This window comes from Arachis hypogaea, chromosome 5 (genome assembly GCF_003086295.3).
Source record: "Arachis hypogaea cultivar Tifrunner chromosome 5, arahy.Tifrunner.gnm2.J5K5, whole genome shotgun sequence".
Classification (NCBI taxonomy): Eukaryota; Viridiplantae; Streptophyta; class Magnoliopsida; order Fabales; family Fabaceae; genus Arachis; species Arachis hypogaea.
This window is the reverse complement of record NC_092040.1, coordinates 25661213-25684342: the sequence shown is the minus strand read 5'-3', so window position 1 is coordinate 25684342 and position 23130 is coordinate 25661213. Positions and strand designations below refer to the sequence as shown.

Below are 23130 nucleotides of genomic sequence, written 5' to 3'. Positions count from 1 at the left end.
TTCACATATCATGAAAATATCTCTCTAAAAAATTTAAGCTGGTAAAAGAAGGAATATAAATAATTATATCTATCTAATATAAATAATTATATGTTTAGCATAGATTTTTTTTATCTTATAATGAATTTTTTTCTTTTTGAAGCTTACAGGAATTGAATTCTATACCTTTCGATCATAAAAGTTCTGATATTATATCCTGAAAATATTTTTTTCAACAATTTAGACAAATAGAAAAAAATACATAAATGATTATATCTTTAATAACTTAGGTATAACAATACATTACATAAATAAATTAAATGAAAAATAAGCCAAGTTTAGCTATTTTAAATTTTTTTAGAAAATTTTGAAAATAAAAGTACCGAAAATAAAACGAAAATCAAATCCTAATTTTTCATAGTCTAAGTCTTGTACTTCATGCATGCTTTTGTATGTTTTGTATTGTATTGTGTTGTGTCTAGTGCTAAAAAGCAATAAAGAAAGAGAACCAAGAAAAAGGCTAAAGTTTCTTGTTGATTCAGAGAGCCGAGTGACATAAATAACTTTAACCCTCCTTATTAATTGAGAAGTGGAATAAAGTTTCAAAGCCATACACAATCAACTAACATACTTTATCTTTTTTGAATATCTTTATTTATTATTGCCTATTGTGAAGGACTGTGCCGGTGGTTAAAGACCTCAATCAAGATCTCAATGTAACAGTTAAAAGCATGGTAATTGGTAAATGGTAATCAACCCTACTCATATATACTTAACTTTATTTTCTTTCTCCTTTTGTGATGCTCCATCATGGTAGGAACCATGAAACTTCTCAAATTGATGATTGAGGTCTTAAGAGGCAAAGTACAAACATTTGAAAAATATTATTCTAATTCAAATAACTAGATTACTATATTGTGGTTGTGGCTTGAGATTGAGAAGAATACTTTTTATATATTATAATATGGTTATAAAATAGATAAACAAATAAAGTGGATAGCATACGTAATGTGTAACATGGCATGTTCACGTTTATCATGGAAAGAAGCAACGTATAAGAAGTACAAGAAACACAATATCCGAGTAATTAATAAATATAGTACATAAACTGAACTTAAGAAGCTTTCAATTTATTAGTGTAAAACCATTTTATGATGAAGTACAATTGTTTTTCTAAAACAATGTACGTAAAAGTTAATTATTAGTCTGATGTTAATGCAGAAGAGTTATAGTTACATGTGCGGTCAATTTCACGTGAAGTTTATAATTAAGAGCCATTAAATGATTTAACTAGATTCTCAGTTATCTAACTTCATGTGAAATTCACTGTAATTAAATTTCCATCTATATATATGTATATATTTATGGCATAAAAAATAAATTTTTTATTTTTTTAATTTTATCAATTACTAAACATAAAATATGCACAAAGAAAAATATACATAAAAGTGATGCATATATAAGATTTTAAATTTTGTATGTGATAGAATAATACCTGTTATGAATTGGATCTGGTCCATTGGGGACTCTTCTTTTGCTCATGTAGTTGAAATCGGCGACTTGTTTATTATCTCGACCAGCAGAGAATACTACTTGACCATTATTATGGTGGAGTCCTTCTTCTTCTTCTTGTTGATGTTGTGTAGTTGGTTTTCTACTAGTTGCTATGCTGCTCCCAACAACCACAAGACAAACAAGCCCCACCACTAGGAACAACCTTGGAAACAAACAACTACTTCCCACCACATGCAATTTTGTCATCTTTCTAATTATTTCTATAAATAAATATATCTTTGGTTAGTAGGAGGAAACTAAAGGTAGTACGTACTGTTATTGCTATGACATAGAGATGATGATGATGAAGATGAGTGAAAACAGAAAAAGCCTATTATCATTGCATCATGATATGAGAGAAGTAAGGGAGGGTGAAGATAGAGAAGAGAGGAAGGTAAGAATTGGTTTCCAACTACAAAGGATTATGGGGTGTGGTTGGTTTTCTTTATAGGTTGGAGGGATTCTATTGCACTTTCTCGAACTGAGAGAGAGTGTGTGTGTGTGTGTTATTGTTAAGTGTTTTTTGGAGGGTGACATGGAGGCAATGCTCTTAGCTTTGCCTTAGGGGGTGTGAGGTGGGGTCCCAATACGACACTGTTCTTTTGCTTTGCTTTAGTTTGCTACCTCTTATTAATTGTGTGTATTTTCATGCAACTACGATGCCAAAAGACCACGACTACTACTACTACTACGCTCTCCCTTATCCTCTCTTCATTCTTTGTGTAAAGGAAAAGTCTAGGGACCAGCAGTTTTATTGAATTTTGGCCAGCATGTAATCAGCAGAGGAAGGTGAGTCATTGGATGAAATCTCACACCAATTTCACATCATTAAATCATTATTGATGGCTAATTGATAGCTAACAATCACAAAAATTGCTGACCCTAACATTGCTCTAATAAAAGGCAAAACATTGTGTTTAATAATTTCTGTATGTGTGTTGTCATGCATGCCCTTGGAATCAACAATGCCCATGGCAAAACACCAGGATAGAATCAAATTTTACTGCATTATTAGTATTATATATATATATATATATATATATATATATATATATATGTGTGATACGAAATTATGAATATGATAGAGTATTGATCAACCAATATACATATGCCTCTCCTTATTGTGTAAATACAATAAGTATTTGTGTTCAATGCGATTCTGAAAAGTTATATCAATAAAATAAAGGACTATGATTTAATGTTGCCATTAATGTTACAAGTGTGGGAAGTTTATAAAATTAATTTCACGTCAAAAAAAAAATAAAAAAAGTAAAAAATTTATAAGATAAGAAATTTATTAATTTGACATTTTAAAGTATTAGGGAAGGAGTATCCCTCTCCATCCTTTTTTTGTTTAAGAAAATACTCCATTTTCATGCTGATTTTGTCATAGAATTTTGTTTAATTAATTGTCCTTTTCTTATATCCGTAAATATCATCGATGAATATTATCTTTAAAAGAATTAACACAAAATCATAAAATAATTTAATACAGTTCAACAAAATTGAATATAATGTAACACAATTGATTCAAACACAAATTAACATAGTCTCCGTCCTTGTGAGAATAAAAAATAAAAAAATAAATTTTCACATATAAAATAATATATTCTATCTTAATAAATAGAGAAAATTTCACTCTTTTTTTTTGTGAGATGCTAAAATAACATTTTCTTCTTCTTTATTTTATAAATGTATATTCTCCTCCTTTCTAATTTTTAAAAAACCTCCTCTTTAATCCATTTTAAACTTTTTGTGTTAACTAATGTTAACTTTATCTATTTTTTTTAAAAAAATTATTTTTTAAAAAAATACCCACTAACAAAAATTTTATCTTTTATCATTAAATTTTGTTTAGCAAAATATCCTTTTATAATTTATTCTTCTATGAATTAAATTGTATTTTTAAAAAAAATTAATAATTATATTATTTTTTTCTAAAATATTCTTCAATAATTTTTTAATTACTAAATTATAATTTTATCAAATTTTTCGTTAACAATTTTTTTATATTTTACTATTAATTTTTTTATATTTATATATATTATTTTAATATTAAATAAAAGATTTTAGTAAAATTATTTTTTAATATCAATATATATTAATTGTTATATATATTAACAGTGGTAAGATTTTTTTATTTAATGTTAAAATAATATATATTGATATTAAAAAAGTAATAGTAAATATAAAAATAATTATTAATAAAAATTTTAGTAAAATCATAATTTAATAATTAAAAAATTATTGAAGAGTAGGTATTTTAGAAAAAAATAATTTAATTATTAATTTTTTTGAAAATATTTTAGTAAAAATACAATTTAATCAATAAAAGAATAATTTATTAAAGAGTATTTTGGTAAGCAAAATTTAATGATAAAAAATAAAATTTTTGTTAATGGGTATTTTTTAAAAAATAATTTATTTTTTCTTAAAAAAAAATAAAGTTAATATTAGTTAACACAAAATTTAAAATGGATTAAAAGAAGAGGATTTTTAAAAGTTAGAAGAGAGGAGAACGTACATTTATAAAATAAAAAAAAAAGAAGTGTCATTTTAATATCTCACAAGAAAGAAGAATGGTATTTTCTCTAATAAATAAAGACATTTTAATAAATTCATTTTTCCCTAAGTACTTCTACCCTGACTTCGCTCCCATTTATTTGCAGTGATGAATATCCGTTTTTGTGAGAATTTGGCAGGCCTCTATTTTAGAGGTAGAATTAGAACTTTTGTTTAGAAAGAACAAATATAAAAAACATAATTAAATAAAAAGCTGAAAATTAAACTAATCAGAGAAGAAGGAAAAGTCTTACTTAAAAGCTGAAATTGATTTATGATATTTTAAATACATAATGTGCTTATTATGGACACCTAAACCGATCTAACAATTAAAAATAAAAAAAATTATAGAAAAAAGAAGTTACTCTAATATGGTAGAATAAATTCAATATGAACAACAGTATGATGAGAATTTGAGATATTGCAATGTCAGTTATGGCTTTAATTTGAACATTACAGTTTTCTCTCTTTTCGTTCTCAGCTGGTGGGCTTAATAAGTTTGTTAGGACACATGCCTTCCAAGTTCCAAGTCCCTCATAACTTTCATAAGTCATAACTGAATTGATGAGTACTATATTTGTTTGACTAACAATAAAGTAAAGCTACATAAAGTAAATTAATAAGAATTAAACAGAATATAAAACTCAAGGAAAATAAAATTAGATCATAGTGAAAACATGTTAGATTTTGTGGGATTCAATATTCTTGTGTCCATCCATATGTAATTTTTTTTTAAAGCAAACAGTTAACACAGTAAAAGTGGAACAAACAGAATCACACAAACTAAAACTATCTTAACAAAAATCACATCAACATGAAAATGGTCCTCATATTATTTCTGATATAGCCATCAACAATTAAAAGGATTTACACCGCTCTACTCGTTAATACTGTTTCAAAGTCATGTTGATAATTTTTTTAACATCTTTGCTTGTGTTTTATTTCAAAAGTTATATTTTTTATTTCTTATGTTATCTCCTATATTTTCATAGGCTAAGATTAATTTATTATAAATCTGAATTCTATTTAAAAAATTATTATTAACCAATAAATTACTGTATATACAAAGTTATATTTAAATCGTACTCTCAATATTTTTTTTAAATAAATGAATAAGCTGATTACTCAAGTAATTAAATCCTCTAGGTCTCAAGCTGATTACATATCATGAATGGCATCGTGTTAAATTGTTAATAATCTTAAGTATAAAACATAAACTTGTCAAGTCGTAGTATTTAAGCATATTATTAAATCCTCTAGGTCGCTGCTGGGGATTCCATACCATCCCACAAAACAGAGGAAAATTCTCCCCTTTTTTTCCCTCACAAATCCTTCATTCTCTTTTCTCTCTTTTTGAATTTATTTATCTATTTTAATTATATCCTGTACTTTGAACACATCTCCATCAAATTATGCTGCCGTCTTTAATTCCATATATGCTCTATATTTGTACCTAACAACAGTGGCTGCTAGACAAATGGCCCACATGTATACATATACATGCTTTATTAATATATCTTATAAGTAAACTACTCTTAGTTACATATATATAAAGGTGAAAAATTATATAAAATTACTTTTAAATAAAATTAATAATTAAAAATTGTGAGATAGTTTAATATGTTTAATTAAATTATTATTTAATAATTTTTAATTATTAATTTCACATAAAAATAAGTGATGAATTTTTTCGTAATTTAAATGTACTATGATCTCTTAGATTTAAAAGGGTACAAATGTGGAATCTATACGCTAAATTAAACTAGGACAATGAACATATGCAACTAAAACAATAGAATACATCACCACAGAACAGAAGCTGGTTCCTTACCTTTAATTTGAACGAGGGCTGTCATTGGGAGAATATTTATTTATATATAGTTACATATCATACTTACTTATTAATACTCCATAAGGTAAAGCAGAAGGCACATTTTGTCTTATCCATTGTTGCATATGAATCTTACAATAATCATAAAACACCAAAGTGATTTTTGTTGGAGAATCCAATGCTTTTTATTGGGAACTAGCTTCACCTTCAAGGTACAAGGATGGCTTCGTTATTTATAGTAGCAAGTGATATTAATCTTAGAACCTTTTATTAGGAATTTATGCCTTGGCCTATGGCACATGTTTGAGGTGTATAGAATATTACAAAAGTATTTATACATGTTGAGATCGACTTGACAGTTGATTTATACCTCATGAAAATATACGAAGATAATAATCAATTTGAGAATTATAAGGGTAAGTGCTTTGCCGCCTTAAGCTGATTTGCTCATTCCAAAGAACTTTAAGAACTTGTCCTATAACAAATCACTTATATTTAACTTACCTTGTCTAATTAATTAAGTATTAAAAATTCGAATTCAATTTTGTCTATATAATAATTTATTAATTAATGACAATTTTTTAAATAAAATTTCAATCAGCGATAAATTAATTAAATTTTTAATTTATATTAGGCTAAAAAATACTATAAAAAATTATATCTATTATAAATTGAGATATTATTTTATTGACTTTTAAGACTGACATTGATGAAATAAAACCAACAATTTAATGAAAGTTCCATTGTTTATAACCATTTTTTATTATAAACTTATTTATTAACTAGTAAATCATCTAGAAGATAAGAATACAGAATGTAGAAAATTCTCTTTATAAAAGTTTTATGCAGCATTAGTAGTTGGCTATGCTAGGTTCAATTTAATAGTTTTTTTTTTTGGGGATGGATTAGCACCTTCACAAATGAAATAGTTTTTGAGACATAATTTAGATTCTCATATTAGACAAAACAATCATTCTAAATTATTTCAAAAAAAGTTGAGTCAAATCAAAATTTCAATTGACCAAATCTTATTACATTTTCTTAATGCCCCTCTATGTATACGAATCTTTGTGTGTACTACTGTATCTATGAATGATGATAGTAGAACTATTATATTGTTGGTATGTAGCCATAATGTAGGTCTAATAAAGAATAATGCATATACTACCGAAAAAATTTTAAGTGTACTGATATATCGATGTTTTAATAATTTTTAATTATTAATTTTAATTATAAAAAATATATATAATATATATAGTTAAAATTAATAGTTAAAAATTACTAAAATACAGATATACTAATATACTTAAAAAATTTTCTATACTAACAATTTTTAGTGTGACATAAGGTTTTTTCGGCATATATATATAGCAGGAGGATTGCACTAGCTACTCTACAATTCATGTTTAGCTGATGGATCAAATGGCTACAGAAGTAAGTACCAAACTACTTTTATGTATGTAATCGCTATGATGAGCAACTTAGCATGTGTGTACGCAATGCCATTATTGCTCACTATAATATAATGCTTATGCTTCATATTACATTAAACATATATATATATATATATATATATATATATATATATATATATATATATATATATATATATATATATATATATATAATCCATTAGGTGACTGCATACATTGATTGCTACTGAAATCAGTATGCCACATGCATGTAACAAGAACTCATATTTTAATTTATTATATCCAATTTTAAATGATCAATGTAAACTTATAGTGATTAGCCTTCTTCGTATAAATATGAATCTAAAGATGAGAACAGTTACTTATTTAAAGCTACGTCATGTGAAAGTAGCATCATGATATTACTTCTTCTAAGCATTATGTTCTCTTTTTTATTTATTTTATATTTTTTTTGAGTTTATTAATAGTCGAACTCTAAACTTTTTAAATATAAAATTTTGATATTAAATTATAGTACCATTTTTTTTTAAATTTAAACTAATAAAAAATATAATCTAAATAATTATATTTCTAACATAAAAGTTAATTTTGATAATTATTTAATGCATGACAGTAAAATTTAAATAAAAGGCTTTAGAATCAAATACCTAGCCAAATTGATATTAAAAGAGCAAAGTTTGACTTTAGTCAAACAATTCATGCCTGCTACCACGAAGTTCTAGTTTGTTAGTAGCCAATATAAAATTGAATATCAAAAAGCTAGTTGATCACCTTCTAGCTGTAAACGTGATTTTTGATAACCACAAGAAGATTTTTTACTCTTCTTTACTACCATACATACATTATAAATAGGAAGCATTGCTTATCTTATTTATATGCTATGTTTTGTAAGGTTTGAGCGAGTAAAAATTAAGAGAGAAAATAGTAAGATTTTTTATATCTTAGAATCTTTTTTATATGAGTGTTATTTTTATAATATATGAGAGAGTATTATAAATTTTTTTATATGTTTTGAAAAATTATAATTTTATTGCTTAATCATATTATTTTTATTATTATCTAAATTTTTGTTTAATTTTATTTATTTTTCGCTTATAAATTTTAGTTGCACTATCCTATCCTATTAATTATGGTACCTAAAAATGGTATTAGAATTTTAGGTTCTTAATCTTCTATTGTAAAAGGACAAGTTGGTGTCAGAACTATAACAAAAAAATTTAAGATTGAAAAATTTAATGGGAATAATATTTTCTTTTGAAAACTGAAGGCAAGTCTATACGAGCACTTCTGATAACAAATAGAAACACTATAAGAAAGTTTTAGAATAGCGACCGATTTTAGCGACCAACAAAATCTGTCGCTATTAGCAACCGATTTTACGACCAATCAAAATTTTTTAGATAAAAAAAATGTTTGTTGCTAAATCGGTTGCTAAACTTCAATCAGTAACCACCTACTCTTGGTCGCTAAAATCGGTCACTATTTTTTTATTTAGCAACCGAATTAGCAACCAAAACAAAAAAGGGCTTTTAGGGTCCGTTGGTGACTAAATTGGTCGCTATTTTTAATTTAGCGACCGATTTTGTGACCAATATAAAAAGAAGCTTAATAATTGTTGGTCGCTAAATTAGTCGCTAAGAAGTTGGTCACTAAATCGGTTGCTAAGTGTTAAAATAGCAATTGATTTAGCAACCAACTTTAAAATGCTGCTTTTAAAGTAGTTGGTCGTTAATTCAGTCGCTAAGGTAGCGGTCGCTAAATCGGTTGCTTGGGGATAATATAGCAAACGATTTTAGCGACCAACTACAAAATTATGGGTTAGAACAATTGGTTATTAAATCGATCGCTACTGTAATTCTTAGCAACCGAATTTGCGACCACTAAAAAATAAGTTATAAATTAATTGGTTCTTTTTTTGACTAATCAATATATTGAACAAATTAATTTTCAAAAATAAAAATAAATTAAAAGAAAACAACATTAGAACCCTAATTTACACTGAGCTCTCTCCTCACAGTGTCCCTCTCGCCGCCTCCCTCACTCTCCGGCGAGTCCTGGTCGGCGCCGTTCTTGTTAGCGACATTTTCGTCGGTGCCATCTTGCCTCCTTGAGTCTTCATCATCGTTTGCCTCTTCGCCACATTCTTTCTCTGCTCGTTTAGCCATTATCGCAGATCGTCGCATCCCCGTCCAGATCTGTCGTTGCTTGCATCGCGTCGTTCTTTTCTCAGCACCGTCTCTTGTAGTAACTTCTTCTCTGATAACAACAGCAGTCTTTCGATTAAGCAGGTTTTCTCCTTCAGTCAAGGTACTTCATTTTCATATCTCTTATTTTGATTTTTCACTATAATTCCAGAAAATTTCTCACTATTTTGATTTTGATTTTGATTTGGTTTTATGTACTAGGATATTAATTAAGCCTCTCTAATCTACTGTTGCTTATCTATTTCTCTATCTTTTTGTCTATTATATATGTGCTTTAATTTCAAATTATTAGCTTTGTCGCAGATCGTTGCATCGCCGTCCAGATCCACCGTTGCTCATCGTCCGAATTTTTCAGTAAAGCCAACAGATATATAATTTTTTATTTTGTACTATTTTTTTGTTGTTCTTCGCTTTTGACGCTATTTTCAAATTATTTGCATTATGCAGTTTTTAATTTCTGTTTTTTGTTTCTAATTCATGTATATATTAGGTCAAATTTTAGGTACGTACTTTCTTTTTGAGGAATCGAGTTCTAGGGAGACAATCGATTTTTCGTGTTTGTTGCTATTTGGATCGGATTGGTAATTAGAAAACCAATAAATCATTAGTTGAAATTGGACTACTTGTTTAGCTTACTGCGAAGCTCTATTGTCTAGTGTTCTTAGGGATTGGATATGAATATTTAATTTTTATAAGATTAAGAATTGACTACACTTAGCAAAGTCTGTTTTCAAATGGAGGATTGAGGATTAAAGATTTAAGTCCTAAACAAGGCAATTAGTTAGAGAATTCTCTTAATTGTTATAGTGATTGAGGGCTTAAATTAAATCATACAGGAGTAGGACCAAGCATGAGAAATAGACAGCATAATTCTAAATCAAAATGAAATTTATAAATTTTGAAACTTTATTCATGTTGATTGTACTTGCACAAACTATTAGCTTCTTGCAAATTTTTTTCTTTCTCACTAGCATAAACTATTTGCATAGACAATTAGTATTAGGCTCTGGCAATTATATTTCTTTTTCTATTTCATTGGCTCTGTTTATTCTTCGTACTATATTACTAAAATGTAAACCCTTTTTTTTGGTATGAAGCTAGGCCCTCATTGCTCTTCGTTTTCTTTTTTACCTTTCTTGATAAAATTTGCTATAATATATATAAATTTCCTCTTCGGTATTTACTTATTATTACAATATTAATTAAAAATGGTTATGGAGAAGAACAAAGTCCAGATGCAGATAATGAAGAGGCATCACAAGACTTAATTAAACTTCCTGAGTGGTTGTGCCTATAAAAATTCTAGAGGAACAAACTCTGAGGTTATTGAATTCGTTGTAGAAATGTGAATTATGAATTAAGTACTTTTTGTAAGTTATGATGGGCTGTAATCTGAATGGCTATGCATAGTTTAGTTTGATGCTTAACACTTCTAAGGAAATGCTAGATGTTACAAATGTTGTTGCATGGAAATAATATACCATAAGAGAAATTGTTCATAGTTTTAGCTTGATTCTGAGTTAGATTCATAGTTAGATTCACTCTAAAATGGAAATTGTTCATGACCTAGATTAGTTTTATGTCTCAAATATTTCTTAAATTAGCTAATTAATGCATTTCTTAGTGTTTTCTTAATTGATGTTCTGCTTGTGATTATTGCATCTGTTGAGTTTGTCATAAGAAGCTAATGAAAACTTGGATAAATTGGTGACTCTTGCTAAAGACCTTCAAACTGAGTTCAAGTATAATGCTGGGTGTTTTTTGATTTACATTTCTTTTGTTTTTATATTTCAGTTCTGGTTTTAGATGTGAGTTTGTAATTTTTTTGGTTCTTCACTAGATTATTTCAATGAAATTTGCATCTATTATGAATTATTTTTACTGAATTGTTATGTTTTTATATTGGAGTATTATATTTTTTGGGTGATTTTTTTATTATTATTAGAGACATAATTTGAATTGAGAATTTGAGATAGGAATGCTATTGTATGCACCTGAACATTGGCTATTGAAGCAATAGGGGTGTCCATGGATCGAATTATATCTGCAGATTCGCGGTAAATATCCGCATCTGATTCGAAAATTGCGGATACGATCCGATCCGCAAATTGATCGGATTGGATCGGATCGGATCCGCACCCTTTGCGGATCGGATCGCGGATATCTGCTCTATATCCGCATATCCGATCCACAGATCCGCAAATCCGCACAATAATAATTAATTAATAAATAAATATATATATGTTTGGTATTATATTTACTTGTTTGTATATTTTAGTTAGTAATTATTATTCATATATTGTATTATTTTATTTTGTTATTTAGAAAGAGTTTGATTAAAAATATTTTAGGAATAAACAAGTTTAAAAGTATGAAAGAAATATTTTTATTGAATTTTTTTACATTGAAATGTGATTAAAAACAGGAGGTTTAATCATGCGGATATATCTGATATCCGATCTAATTTGTGGATCGGTTCGGATCGGATCCGGCACTAAAAAGTGCGGATATCATATCCGATCCGATCCGACGAAAATTGTGCGGTTCGAATCGAATTTTCGGCCATATCTGATCCGATCCGATCCGCGGACACCCCTAGAAGCAAGGGAGAAAGTTGTATTTTACGAGCCAGACAAGTAGGCATGAAAAAGGGTCTGCCTTAGTTTTTTCAAGGGTTTTTTTCACTTTATGTAAATAATTTTTTTTCTTTGCTTTTTTTTTTCATACATTTGGGGCCATTGGCTATAAAGCCATCAATGTACATTTGGATTGTGGATCATAAATTTAATATATTTATGAATTTTGTCTCTTTTAATTTCTATATTTCGATATGGATATTGTGAATATTTTTGGTTTTTATTTAAAAATTTGATCTATGTTTGATTCTTTTTATATTTTGGTGAAATATAATTATTTAAAAAAATCAAGTTCTAATAGTGGTACATGTGAAATTAGTAAAAATCTATAATTAGAAAATCAGTATTAGTGATCGATTTAGCTAATGATTTTAGATTTTTAGATCAGACATCAGCGACCGATTTAGCAACCGATTTTATCAGTGATCGATTTAGCAACCAAAAAATTGGTCGCTATTTAGCAACCGATTTTCTCAACGACCAATTTAGCGACAAAAAAAAGGTCGCTATTTAGCGACCGATTTAGTGACCAATATCATTTGGTAATAGTTTGGTAGCATTGGTTGAAAATCAGTCGCTAATCGTTAGTGATCGAAGTTGGTCACTATTCTTAAATTAATGACCAAGGTTTTAGCAATCACCATAATCGGTTGTTATTCCGGTAATTTTTTGTAGTGAAAGAGATTGATGAAAACGTTGTTGTTAATTTATACTTGGCTATGGTAGATTCTATACTATAAAACATCTTAGAGAATAAGATAGCAAAGAAGATTTGGGAAGCACTTATTAGGTTATACAAGGCAAAATCACTTCACAACAAGATATTCATAAAAAGGAGTCTCTATATTTTTCTTATGAGTGAATCTACATCGGTGATGAATTACATCAACAATTTTAATACTGTATTTTTACAACTGGCATCCATCGAATGTCAAATTATTGAGAATGAATGTGCTAAGCTTCTTCTCCAAAATTTACCATACTTGTATGATCAACTTATCATCAACATCACAAATAAAGTTGATCAAACAGAGAGCTCAAAGCAAACAGAAATTTTGTCGGTGATAAGAGGCAGATCAAAGCAACATGGCTCTAGTGGGAGTCAAAGTTGTGGTAGATTAAAGTATCAAAAGAAGAACCTTACTTTTTATAATTGTGGAAAGAAAGAACACTTGACGAAAGATTGTTGGTTCAATAAGAAGAGTACAGAGAAACTACTGAAGCAGCCACCGCATATAGATGTGTTCTGAACACCTCTAATCATGGAGATGTCTTATGCGTCGAAACTGCAAGTGATCATTAAGGCAACAAACCACTATATGATATTTGGCTATTGGATTGTGCAACAACATATCACATGATTCCACATCACAAGTGGTTTAGCACTTATGAATCTGTTTCAAAAGGATCTATACTCATTGAAGATGATCATGCCTTAGAAATTGTGAGAAATGACACCATTAAAATTAATATGTTTGATGGTTCCATCTATACAGTTCAAGTATAAAACATGTGAATGACCCGAGAAAAAATTTATTGACTGTCAACAAATACCAACCCGGAGCAAGCGAGACAAAACCACAATATTTGCGTCTACTCGGGAAGCTCAATCTCAACTTGGAGTAAGTGGGACGAACCTCTACATCTACTCGGAGAGCTCAAATCATCTCAACTAGGAGCAAGTGAGGCGAAGAACACTCTTGTATCTACCTAGGGAGAACAAATCATCTCAACCTGGAGTAAGTGGGGCGAACTATACCTTTGTATATACCCAGAGAACTCAAATAATTCCAATCAAACTCTTCTTTTTTACCCAATCATGCCAGCTCATCCTCTTCAATTACTTCTAATTCATTCTAATCTCAACTTGGAGCAAGTGGGGCGAACCACTGCATCTACCTGAAGAGCTCAAACACATATCAATTGATTTTAAATCACAATTCATCAAAATCATTATCGCCCTCAATCATATCTCGACCTCTCAAGTATTCATAGATATACATATACACATAATCTTCGTAATCATAATCTCATTTCAATAATATTAACCCATTATTAATATAAATCTCCCACGCCATAATCTCCCTCAATATCAATTTAACCCATTCAATGTGTTTGCACTCATTTCAAAGCCTAAGAACTAGCTATCAGACCTTAATTGGAGCTTACGGGAGTTAAAAGTGGATTGGATAGGTTAAAATAGTTAAAAACATATTTTCTAAAAGCAAGGTGGTCTTGCGTACGCATGCCTCATGCACACGCACAAGTCCGCTTTTGCGCTCACGCATGGTATTCACATGGTACTTGCAAGAAATCTTTTAAATTCTGGAATGCCCATCATGCGTACGCATGATTTCAAAATTCTAAAACTTCTGCAAAATTCAATTTTGAAACCAGATTTTCAAACATTCATAACTTTTTTGTTAAAAATTATTTTTCGTCCGTTCTTCGAACGTCATAAAATAGACAAATCCAATTTTCATTTAAAATAAGTTCCACAGAATTCAGAAGTCCAATGGTCAACCTATGGCCCATCGAATGTCATTAAAAATCTATTTTATCCAAAAAAATTTGCATAACAATTTTCACCAATTCCAGTTCCAATTTAGTTCAAAACCATTCCAATACCACTTCTAAACTCCTTCAATATACATTTATCAATTCTCTACTTTTTCTAATCATTCAACATCCATTTAATCAATTTCTAAAGACAATCTCAACATACACACTCATACAAACAAAATTTACAACCAATCATCATCAAATATCTCATTCTCATACAACATTTCATGCCACTTACCTCAATGTACCACAGAGAATTTTTCACCCTACCATAGCCTCCGGCCCAATTCCACATCTATCACCTTTATAAAAATCAAACCACATTTCATTTCAACACAATTTCAATCATACCAACATATATTATAATGTCCAATTGTAACAACAACGCATAACACTTCTCAATTCATCCCAAAACTCATTATTATCATTCTCAATTTTATACCAAAACACATTAACTAACACAATACTCATACTAACCATTATTCAAGTATATCAACAATCAAATTCCATTCAACCTATCCTAGGGGCAAGTAACCTAGATTTTCAAATAACCTTACATAATACCTACTCGAAACTACAACCCGTACCTTAATGTCGCAATTCCAAGCTTCCAAGCTTTCCTTTCCCAAGTTTCACAAAGCCAAGCTTCTAATTACTCAATTTAACACCGTATCATATAATGTGGCATAATATCAAAATTAAGGCTCATAATAATTGATGAACTAAGACAAAAAAAAAAGAGTTTCTTACCTTTATCTACTGAAATTAGTGATGGATACCACCAAGAATACAAGCTAGAGAACTCCTATAACATTAAAATCACCAAAAATCCTCAGTACCCAAACTCAAACACGAAATTATCTTTGAATGAGAAATTGGAGCTGATATTTTGAGTTACTCACCAAACTATTTAGATAGAATTGAAGAGGATTCCGAGATGAACACGTGGCTACAAATGAGTCAATCAGAGTTCTGGAACAAAAATTATGGAGGTTTGAAGATGATGGAAGTTAAGGTTTCATTTCTCCACTCTCTTCTCTCTTCACCACCAAGCCTCTCTCTCAAAATGGGGATATTGGTGCTGAATTTCATTAAGTTATAGACATATATGTGTGTGGGTTTGGGCTTTGGGTCTAATATGCATCCGGTTCGTGATTTTTGACTCATTTGGCCCAAGATTAAAATAAATGTCCAAATTTTTACTCTAAATATTTTTCTTGTCATTTTGACAGTTTTATTTTTCTTACTGTATCGAACATATTTAAGCTGGTACAGACAATTTTAACACCAGTACGCATTTTTTCCAAAATAATTATATTTTCGCACTTGATTTAATTTTCTTAATTGAAATTTTACTTTTAAATTTCTATATTATAAATTCTAATAATATTTTCACATATTTCAGACATTTTAATTCCAATTAACACAATTTTAATTAATTAGTTTATTTAATCTAATTTCTTTGGATTTTATAATAGATATATTATAAATAGGAGCATTGCTTATGTTATTTATATGCTATGTTTTGTTCGGTTTGAGTAAATGAAAATTAAAAAAATAGTAGTAAATTTTTTTATATTTTGTAATTTTTTATAAGTGTTACTTTTATAATATATAAGAGAATATTATAATTTTTTATATATTTTAAAAGATTATAATTTTACGACTTAATTAGTTATATTATTATTTTTATTACTCTATAAATTCTTATTCAACTTATTTATTTTTCGTCCATAAATTTTAGTTACATTATCCTATGCTATTAACTCGGGTAGTTAACATATATCACTGCCATTATCGTGCAAAGATCATCAAACATATGCCCGATAATGTTCTGCAATTTAAGCATGGTAAAGCTCTACTTTTGCAAGAGAATCTATCTAGAAGACATATTAACGGCAAAAATAACAGTTGGCAAACACATTTAAGCAGTGGATTGGAAGGTAATGAAAGCCAAAAAGATCATCTCTATTTACTAGCTAGATTTTCCGTATCTTTAGATTGGCCACTCAAAAAGTTAATATATTTACATGCATATAATCAAATGACTGATATGGTACTGTGTGTGATTAACCCTTGCTTTCTCATTTGAATGAAGGTTAGATTCGAAGTCTGGAACAAGGTATCCACCTATCTATCCAGCTGCGTGCTTTCATTTTGTTATGGAATCTTAATATTGGACATATGTATAGCACGCACGGACATGGACATGACCACATAAAATTTGCACACACATTAATTTAAATTTTTTATAAGATACGGAGATATAACATATATATATAATATAAAGTATTTTTAGATAAATTATAATAATTATAATAATATTTTAATATTTTATTAATATTAAAATATAAATTAATTTTTTAATTATTTTTAATATTTTTTAATTATATAAAGTATTTAAAATATTTTTATTTTAATAATTAATAATATATACTATTTTTAAATTCATTTTAAGAATAAATATTAAGAATAAGATTAGATACGCTAATATGCACGTAATAGTATTTAAATGTGTCTAAACATGTTTAGAAAATAATTTTTATTTTTTATTATGATTCAATTAAATATAAAAAATACACGTATTAAATGAGTATCGTATTTAAAATGTGTTTGACACAATAAATTAAAAAAATATTCGTGGTTCATATTGTATATATATCATATGGTGCTGTGCGTTGTTAACCATAGCTTTCACCCACACTTTAGTTTATTTACTACTAGCTACCAGGATTTTATTGGACATTACTTATTAGCTTGCTGGTCGCGTCCAAACATATTTTAATATTTTTTTTATAAGTACTTAAATATATATTTTTCATGTGATGTAAAAGTACAAATTAATCGTTGTTTAGTGATTAAGGATTATATGTAAAATTCATAATACTACGTTCGATTCTTAATTTAGTTTGATTAAAGTTAACCTAATCATATATACATATATATACACGTAATAATTTTTAATTTTTATTATTTAATATTATAGTTCATAATCGAACCAAATCAATGTGATGCATGACAAAAACCGTTTACTATTTGATTCGGTCAAAAATTAAAAAAAAGTTGATATATTAATTAAGTTGGTCTAATTTTTAATAGTTAACTAATTTAAAAAATAAAATACTAATATTTTTAAAAAATATGTATTTTATACTCAAATATATTATTTTATTATATTTGATTTAATCTCAATTAAATCGAAACCTTAGTTTTCAGAGTATACTCGATCTGTTAATAGTGGTTATTGTTGACTGACTAAAAAAATTTGGTTGAAATAATCAAAATAACTAATTGTGCACCCGTGAATATGACAACTTCATATTTGAGAGAAATGTAAGTTCTTAATCTAACTCAATCTCAACAATACTCTTCTTACGATGGAGTTTAGGTTTGATTGTTAGCTTAATCAAATATTTGCCACCGCTATCAGCATGAGCTAGAGATTGTTGTTTACTGTACACAGGATTGTCCTAAGGCCAAAGAGATCTAGAATATGTTAGGCCTATACTCTGATCGCCTGGATGGCTGGATTTGAGGCACTAGATCTACAGTGGGCGTAGAATTGGAAATGTTTTTTTCTTCTTCTTTGCGATTTGATGGATTTAGAAAAACAGAAATAATGATTTATTCAACCCGAATGATCCCTAAAGTGCTTGTAAAGTGGTGTGTATGATTTGGAGCTCTACAAAAAATTCCGTACTATTTTCTCTATACATCGATCACTTACTCCTCAACCCCTCTATTTGTATTGGATTCCTCCCCGGTTGTTTTCATCAAGTTAAATTGTGATGTTATCCTTGTTACTTCTAGTGTTTGTTTCAGCTTTGCGTCTTGTTACTTCTAATGTCTGTTTCGGCTTTGAGTGTATTCTTCGTGACTCATATGGCTGTTGGGTTAGAGGTTGCACTAGAAGAGTTGATGCGAAGAGTGTGCTTGTTGCTGAACTATATGCCATTTGGAGGGATTTATTTTTGGCGTGACGAGATATTGGATTTCAAAAGGTGCTTTGCAAAATAGATTGTCCAAATGCACTTTATTTAGTAAATAGATAAAACTTAGATAATGATATACCAGAGTAAAATTTGGCTAAACATATTCAAGAGGTGATGAATTAGAATTGAAAAACTACTGTTGTATGTGTTAATTAAAGAGATATAAATAATACAGCAGACTGCATGGCCAAAGTAGCAATTTTTAGCAAATCACTATACACAAAGTAGTTAAATCCCGTAAAACAAGTTTTAACATCATATGAGTCTTGATATTGTCTCAGACAATTGATTTGACTTATTTCTTCTCCTTTTCTTCTAATTTTTTCTCTTTACGTCAATTACCAAAAAAAAAAAAAATTAAATTTGTATTGAATCCTTAAACCATTAAATATGTAAGTTCAAAAGTTTGGTATTAGTTTCGTTTTGGGTTAAGTACGATTTTGATCTTTAAGGTATAGACTGAGAATTTTTTCGTCTTCAACCTTTTTTTCATACAAAATTGTCCCTAAAATTTAACTTGGTTTTAAAATCGTCCTTACCTTAGGGACTAAAATCATACGGAAGTGGCGGTAGAAACGGAGGCAGAAGTGGATCGTGGACAGTTTCTTCTTCTTCTTCTTTCTTTCTTCTTTTTTTTTCTTTCCTTTCTTCTTTGCAGAAACAAAAATATTCTTTTTTTCTTATTTTTTATTTATTTTTTTGTTATGGGTAATTTTATCCAAAATTTTAATATTTACTTAAAAAGAATAATTTTAAAATTTAACTTTAAATTTTAAAAATAATTTTAAAAATAAAAAAATTTAGCCTATATTTTAAAGATTAAAATTACACTTGACCTATAAATCGAACCTTGATGCATATATATCATATGTAGATGGATTGCGGCTAATATAATAGTTAGTCATATATACTTGTTTAAGTAAATAATTGCGATATAACCGAATATTTTTCTTTTATTTTTTCTCATTATTTACAATAAGCACTACCAAAGACAAATAAAGACGACAGATCTTCCTCCAGCATAAGTCCCCTCTTCTTTGATGGATACGTACACTACAACAACTTTAATATGGTAATTAAATATAATGCTGCCTATACTTAAGATTAAGATTTGATTAAGAATTTGGTTGGCGAATCGTTTTAAGTGACACGTGTCCAACACAAGATGATCATGAGGAATTACAGTTAATAAAATGATTCTATATATGTTACATGAACGAACCATAATAGACTAGATTTTGGCAGCAAAAGAATGCACTTGGGTCCTTAATCTATAATTTATTTGCCCCCTACCGAAATATGCTTACAGTACTAAGCACTTAGAAACATCATTCTCTTGCAAGCTTCTTTGATAAATTTATATTTGCGAGAAGGTGACTCCTTTCAACTCCAATATTTGTAAGGGGATTCATATCTCATTTACATGGAGTCATGGATTAATATAATATAGGAAAAGTGTCTAGTATGACAAGTCCTTTCATTTATTAGAATTTCAATCTTCCATGTACAGACTGATGACAGATTTATGTTTTGTTTTTAGTGAGCAGTAAAATTACCAAAATATATGTCTATTAGGATTTAGAAAGACGAAAAAAGGCCGCCAATATCACGTATTGGTTGCTGGCTTTAGTTGCAACATGAGTAGATGGAATCATAAAATAGTTTGGGAAAACTTTTAAATATATCGAAAACACCGATGTTTCAGTTATTTTAACTGTTGATTTTAATTAATATATTATATATATTTTTTATAATTTAGACTAACGGTTAAAACAATTGAAACACCGATGTTCTTGGTATACTTGAAGTTCTTCCAATAGTTTGGATGGCTTCATAGGTAGCCGTGGTAGGAAACTAGGAATGGTGAATGGACATTATAGTTTTGACTTTTGATTTTATAATGTTTGGGATAGGAATGAGGTCATACTATAGATTGATTTGTTTACTGCAAGAGTTTAATCATGATAAAATCCAATAACAAAAAAAAAAAAACCATGATAAAAGCCAAAAAAAATAAAGAAAACAGAAATTATAATAATTAGTAAGAATTTATAACACAGATAAAATAATAAATTATTCCATAATTTATTTATTTTGTACTTAAAATGTTATCTAAACAATATAGATCATATATAATATCTGAGTACAAAATTTTTTTCTTTGATAGTATAAAATTGCTATGTGTATTCACAATTAAACTAAAATATATTTTTTATTTTTTAAAAATAGTTTATAAAAATTATTTTTTTAAAATTATAATATTTATATTTGATAAATTAAATTAAAAATAATTTTTAATAAGTACAAATAATATTAATTGTGTTTGGTAAAATAGTTTTTAAAATTTAAAAATATTATAATAGTATAAATTTAAAAGTTAAATTTTAAAATTAATTAATGTATAATTTTATATTAGATTTTTTAATTTTGATAAGTACAAATTAATTTTAAAAAATTTCACTATATATATTTTTAAAAGTATTCTTATTTTTTAAAAATTGTAAGTACAAAAATATAATATTTTTTATTTATTAAATACAAAATTAAGAGCTTGTGATTTTGAAGAGTAAAAATACCTTTTTAAAAAATATTTATGGAAACAAACCGTAATATCATGTAAATTGAGAAATATTTTTACAATTCCTTGCACTAAAAAATTACTTTTTAAGTAAAGAAATAAAGTTGTGTGACGGTTTTCTTTACCAGTCTCATAATATATATATATATATATATATATATATATATATATATATATATATATATATGTGATATTTTTTATGATTTTAAATTTTATTTTATTTCAAATTAAAATCTTATGATTAAAAATTTATAATTTAAAACAGTAAAATAATTAATTATTTTGAATGATCATTTAACATTTTAAATTATCATAAAATTATTATATAATTGGTTCTAGCAAAAAATAACAATATTCTATTCGAATTAAGATAATTATTTATTTTATTAAATCAAAATAATATTTAAATAATTCTTTAGCAAAAATTGTAATATTCGTTAGTGTGTGATTCTATAAATTCAATACTAAGCGAGTAGTCTATTATTAAATTTACTAATAAAATTTGGCGTTTAGTAATATTCTTCGACATCTAACAGTGTGAAGTAATATCTTTTTACTAATTAGAATAAGAGAAAAATAAAGTATAATTTCTTCCATAATTTTTGGCTCTTTGTTAATCTTTAGAGTAGGATTTAATTATCAAACTCTAACTTATTACCATTATCCTAATGAACTCCAATAACTCATTTCTTTATTTATTCAATTTGCTTAGATAAGATTTTATTTAATTCAATCATTATAATCATATAACTCAAAATTTATCAAAAGTTGACGAATTTATTATTGACTAATAATTAATTTTACAAGTATTTAAATTATATCCAATATGTATTTAACTAGTATCCTAAAATATTATATGTCTGAAATCAAAATATAATAAATACTTTGTTAATTATCATGATAATCTCAACTTAAAAAGAATTCTTATATGATAAATAAAAATATTCAAAATGAGTTAATTCAATAGTTCTCTCTCTCTCTCTCTCTCTCTCTATATATATATATATATATATATATATATATATATATATATATATATATATATCATTTTAATAATATCATACAACCAAGAACAATTTAAAATAAATTGTAAAAAATATATGTCTTAATATTATAATTTTTACCACAATACTAAGTTTTTAGATTTAATCGAAAATCTTATTATATTAATTATTTAGTTTAATAATACATATAATAATTATATTAATTAAATAATACATATAATAATAACACATTATCTTATATATAATAGATTAAATTGTATTCATGCTATTTATTCTCAATAACACCGTCTTCTAAAATGTATACATACCACCACACCCTTATTTTCATCTTTCAAAAATTTTTTCTCTTACATAATCTTATTCACTCACAGATTATATGTAAAGAGGACCTTATAAACTTTTATCTTTATACGCGACTGCCATGTAAAAATATTTACAACTTTTTTTTTTTTTGCCAAAAATTTATAATTCAATTTTTTATCTACAATTTTTTTTTTGTTCACCAAGCTATCTACAATATGGAATCATTAATCAACATTCTATAAGCCAAAAAAAAAAAAAGAAAAAAACTCTACTTTATTAATAACATACAAGTCCATTATGTCTAGATCCAAAAATGCTATGCTTTCACATATTAGAACGGCTCCTCACATTAGTTGGCTAGTCTGATTGAGCTCTGGCTGACAAACTACACATTGCCTGTAATTAATAAACCATCAGGTTAGTATAACGGCACTACAGGTTAAGGCCTTTGCAACACTATAAAATTAAAGACTCCACCACAATTTCACTCAA

The 23130-nt window shown here is 27.4% G+C and overlaps 1 protein-coding gene and 1 long non-coding RNA gene across 2 annotated transcripts; one reads left to right on the top strand and one right to left on the bottom strand.

Moving 5' to 3' along the window:
• The first annotated feature begins 7327 nt into the window (after nt 1-7327).
• Nucleotides 7328-11792, top strand: LOC112799623 (uncharacterized). The gene is made up of 3 exons (XM_072236518.1): nt 7328-7360; nt 9377-9666; nt 9867-11792. Coding segments are annotated over exons 1-3 (363 nt in total). The 5' UTR covers nt 7328-7359; the 3' UTR covers nt 9939-11792.
• A 1231-nt stretch (nt 11793-13023) lies between these two features.
• LOC140184565 (uncharacterized) lies at nt 13024-15822 on the bottom strand. The gene is made up of 4 exons (XR_011881634.1): nt 15664-15822; nt 15512-15566; nt 15349-15409; nt 13024-15063 (listed from the first exon to the last, which is right to left on the bottom strand). It is a non-coding gene; the product is annotated as an uncharacterized lncRNA (long non-coding RNA).
• Nucleotides 15823-23130: the final 7308 nt, after the last annotated feature.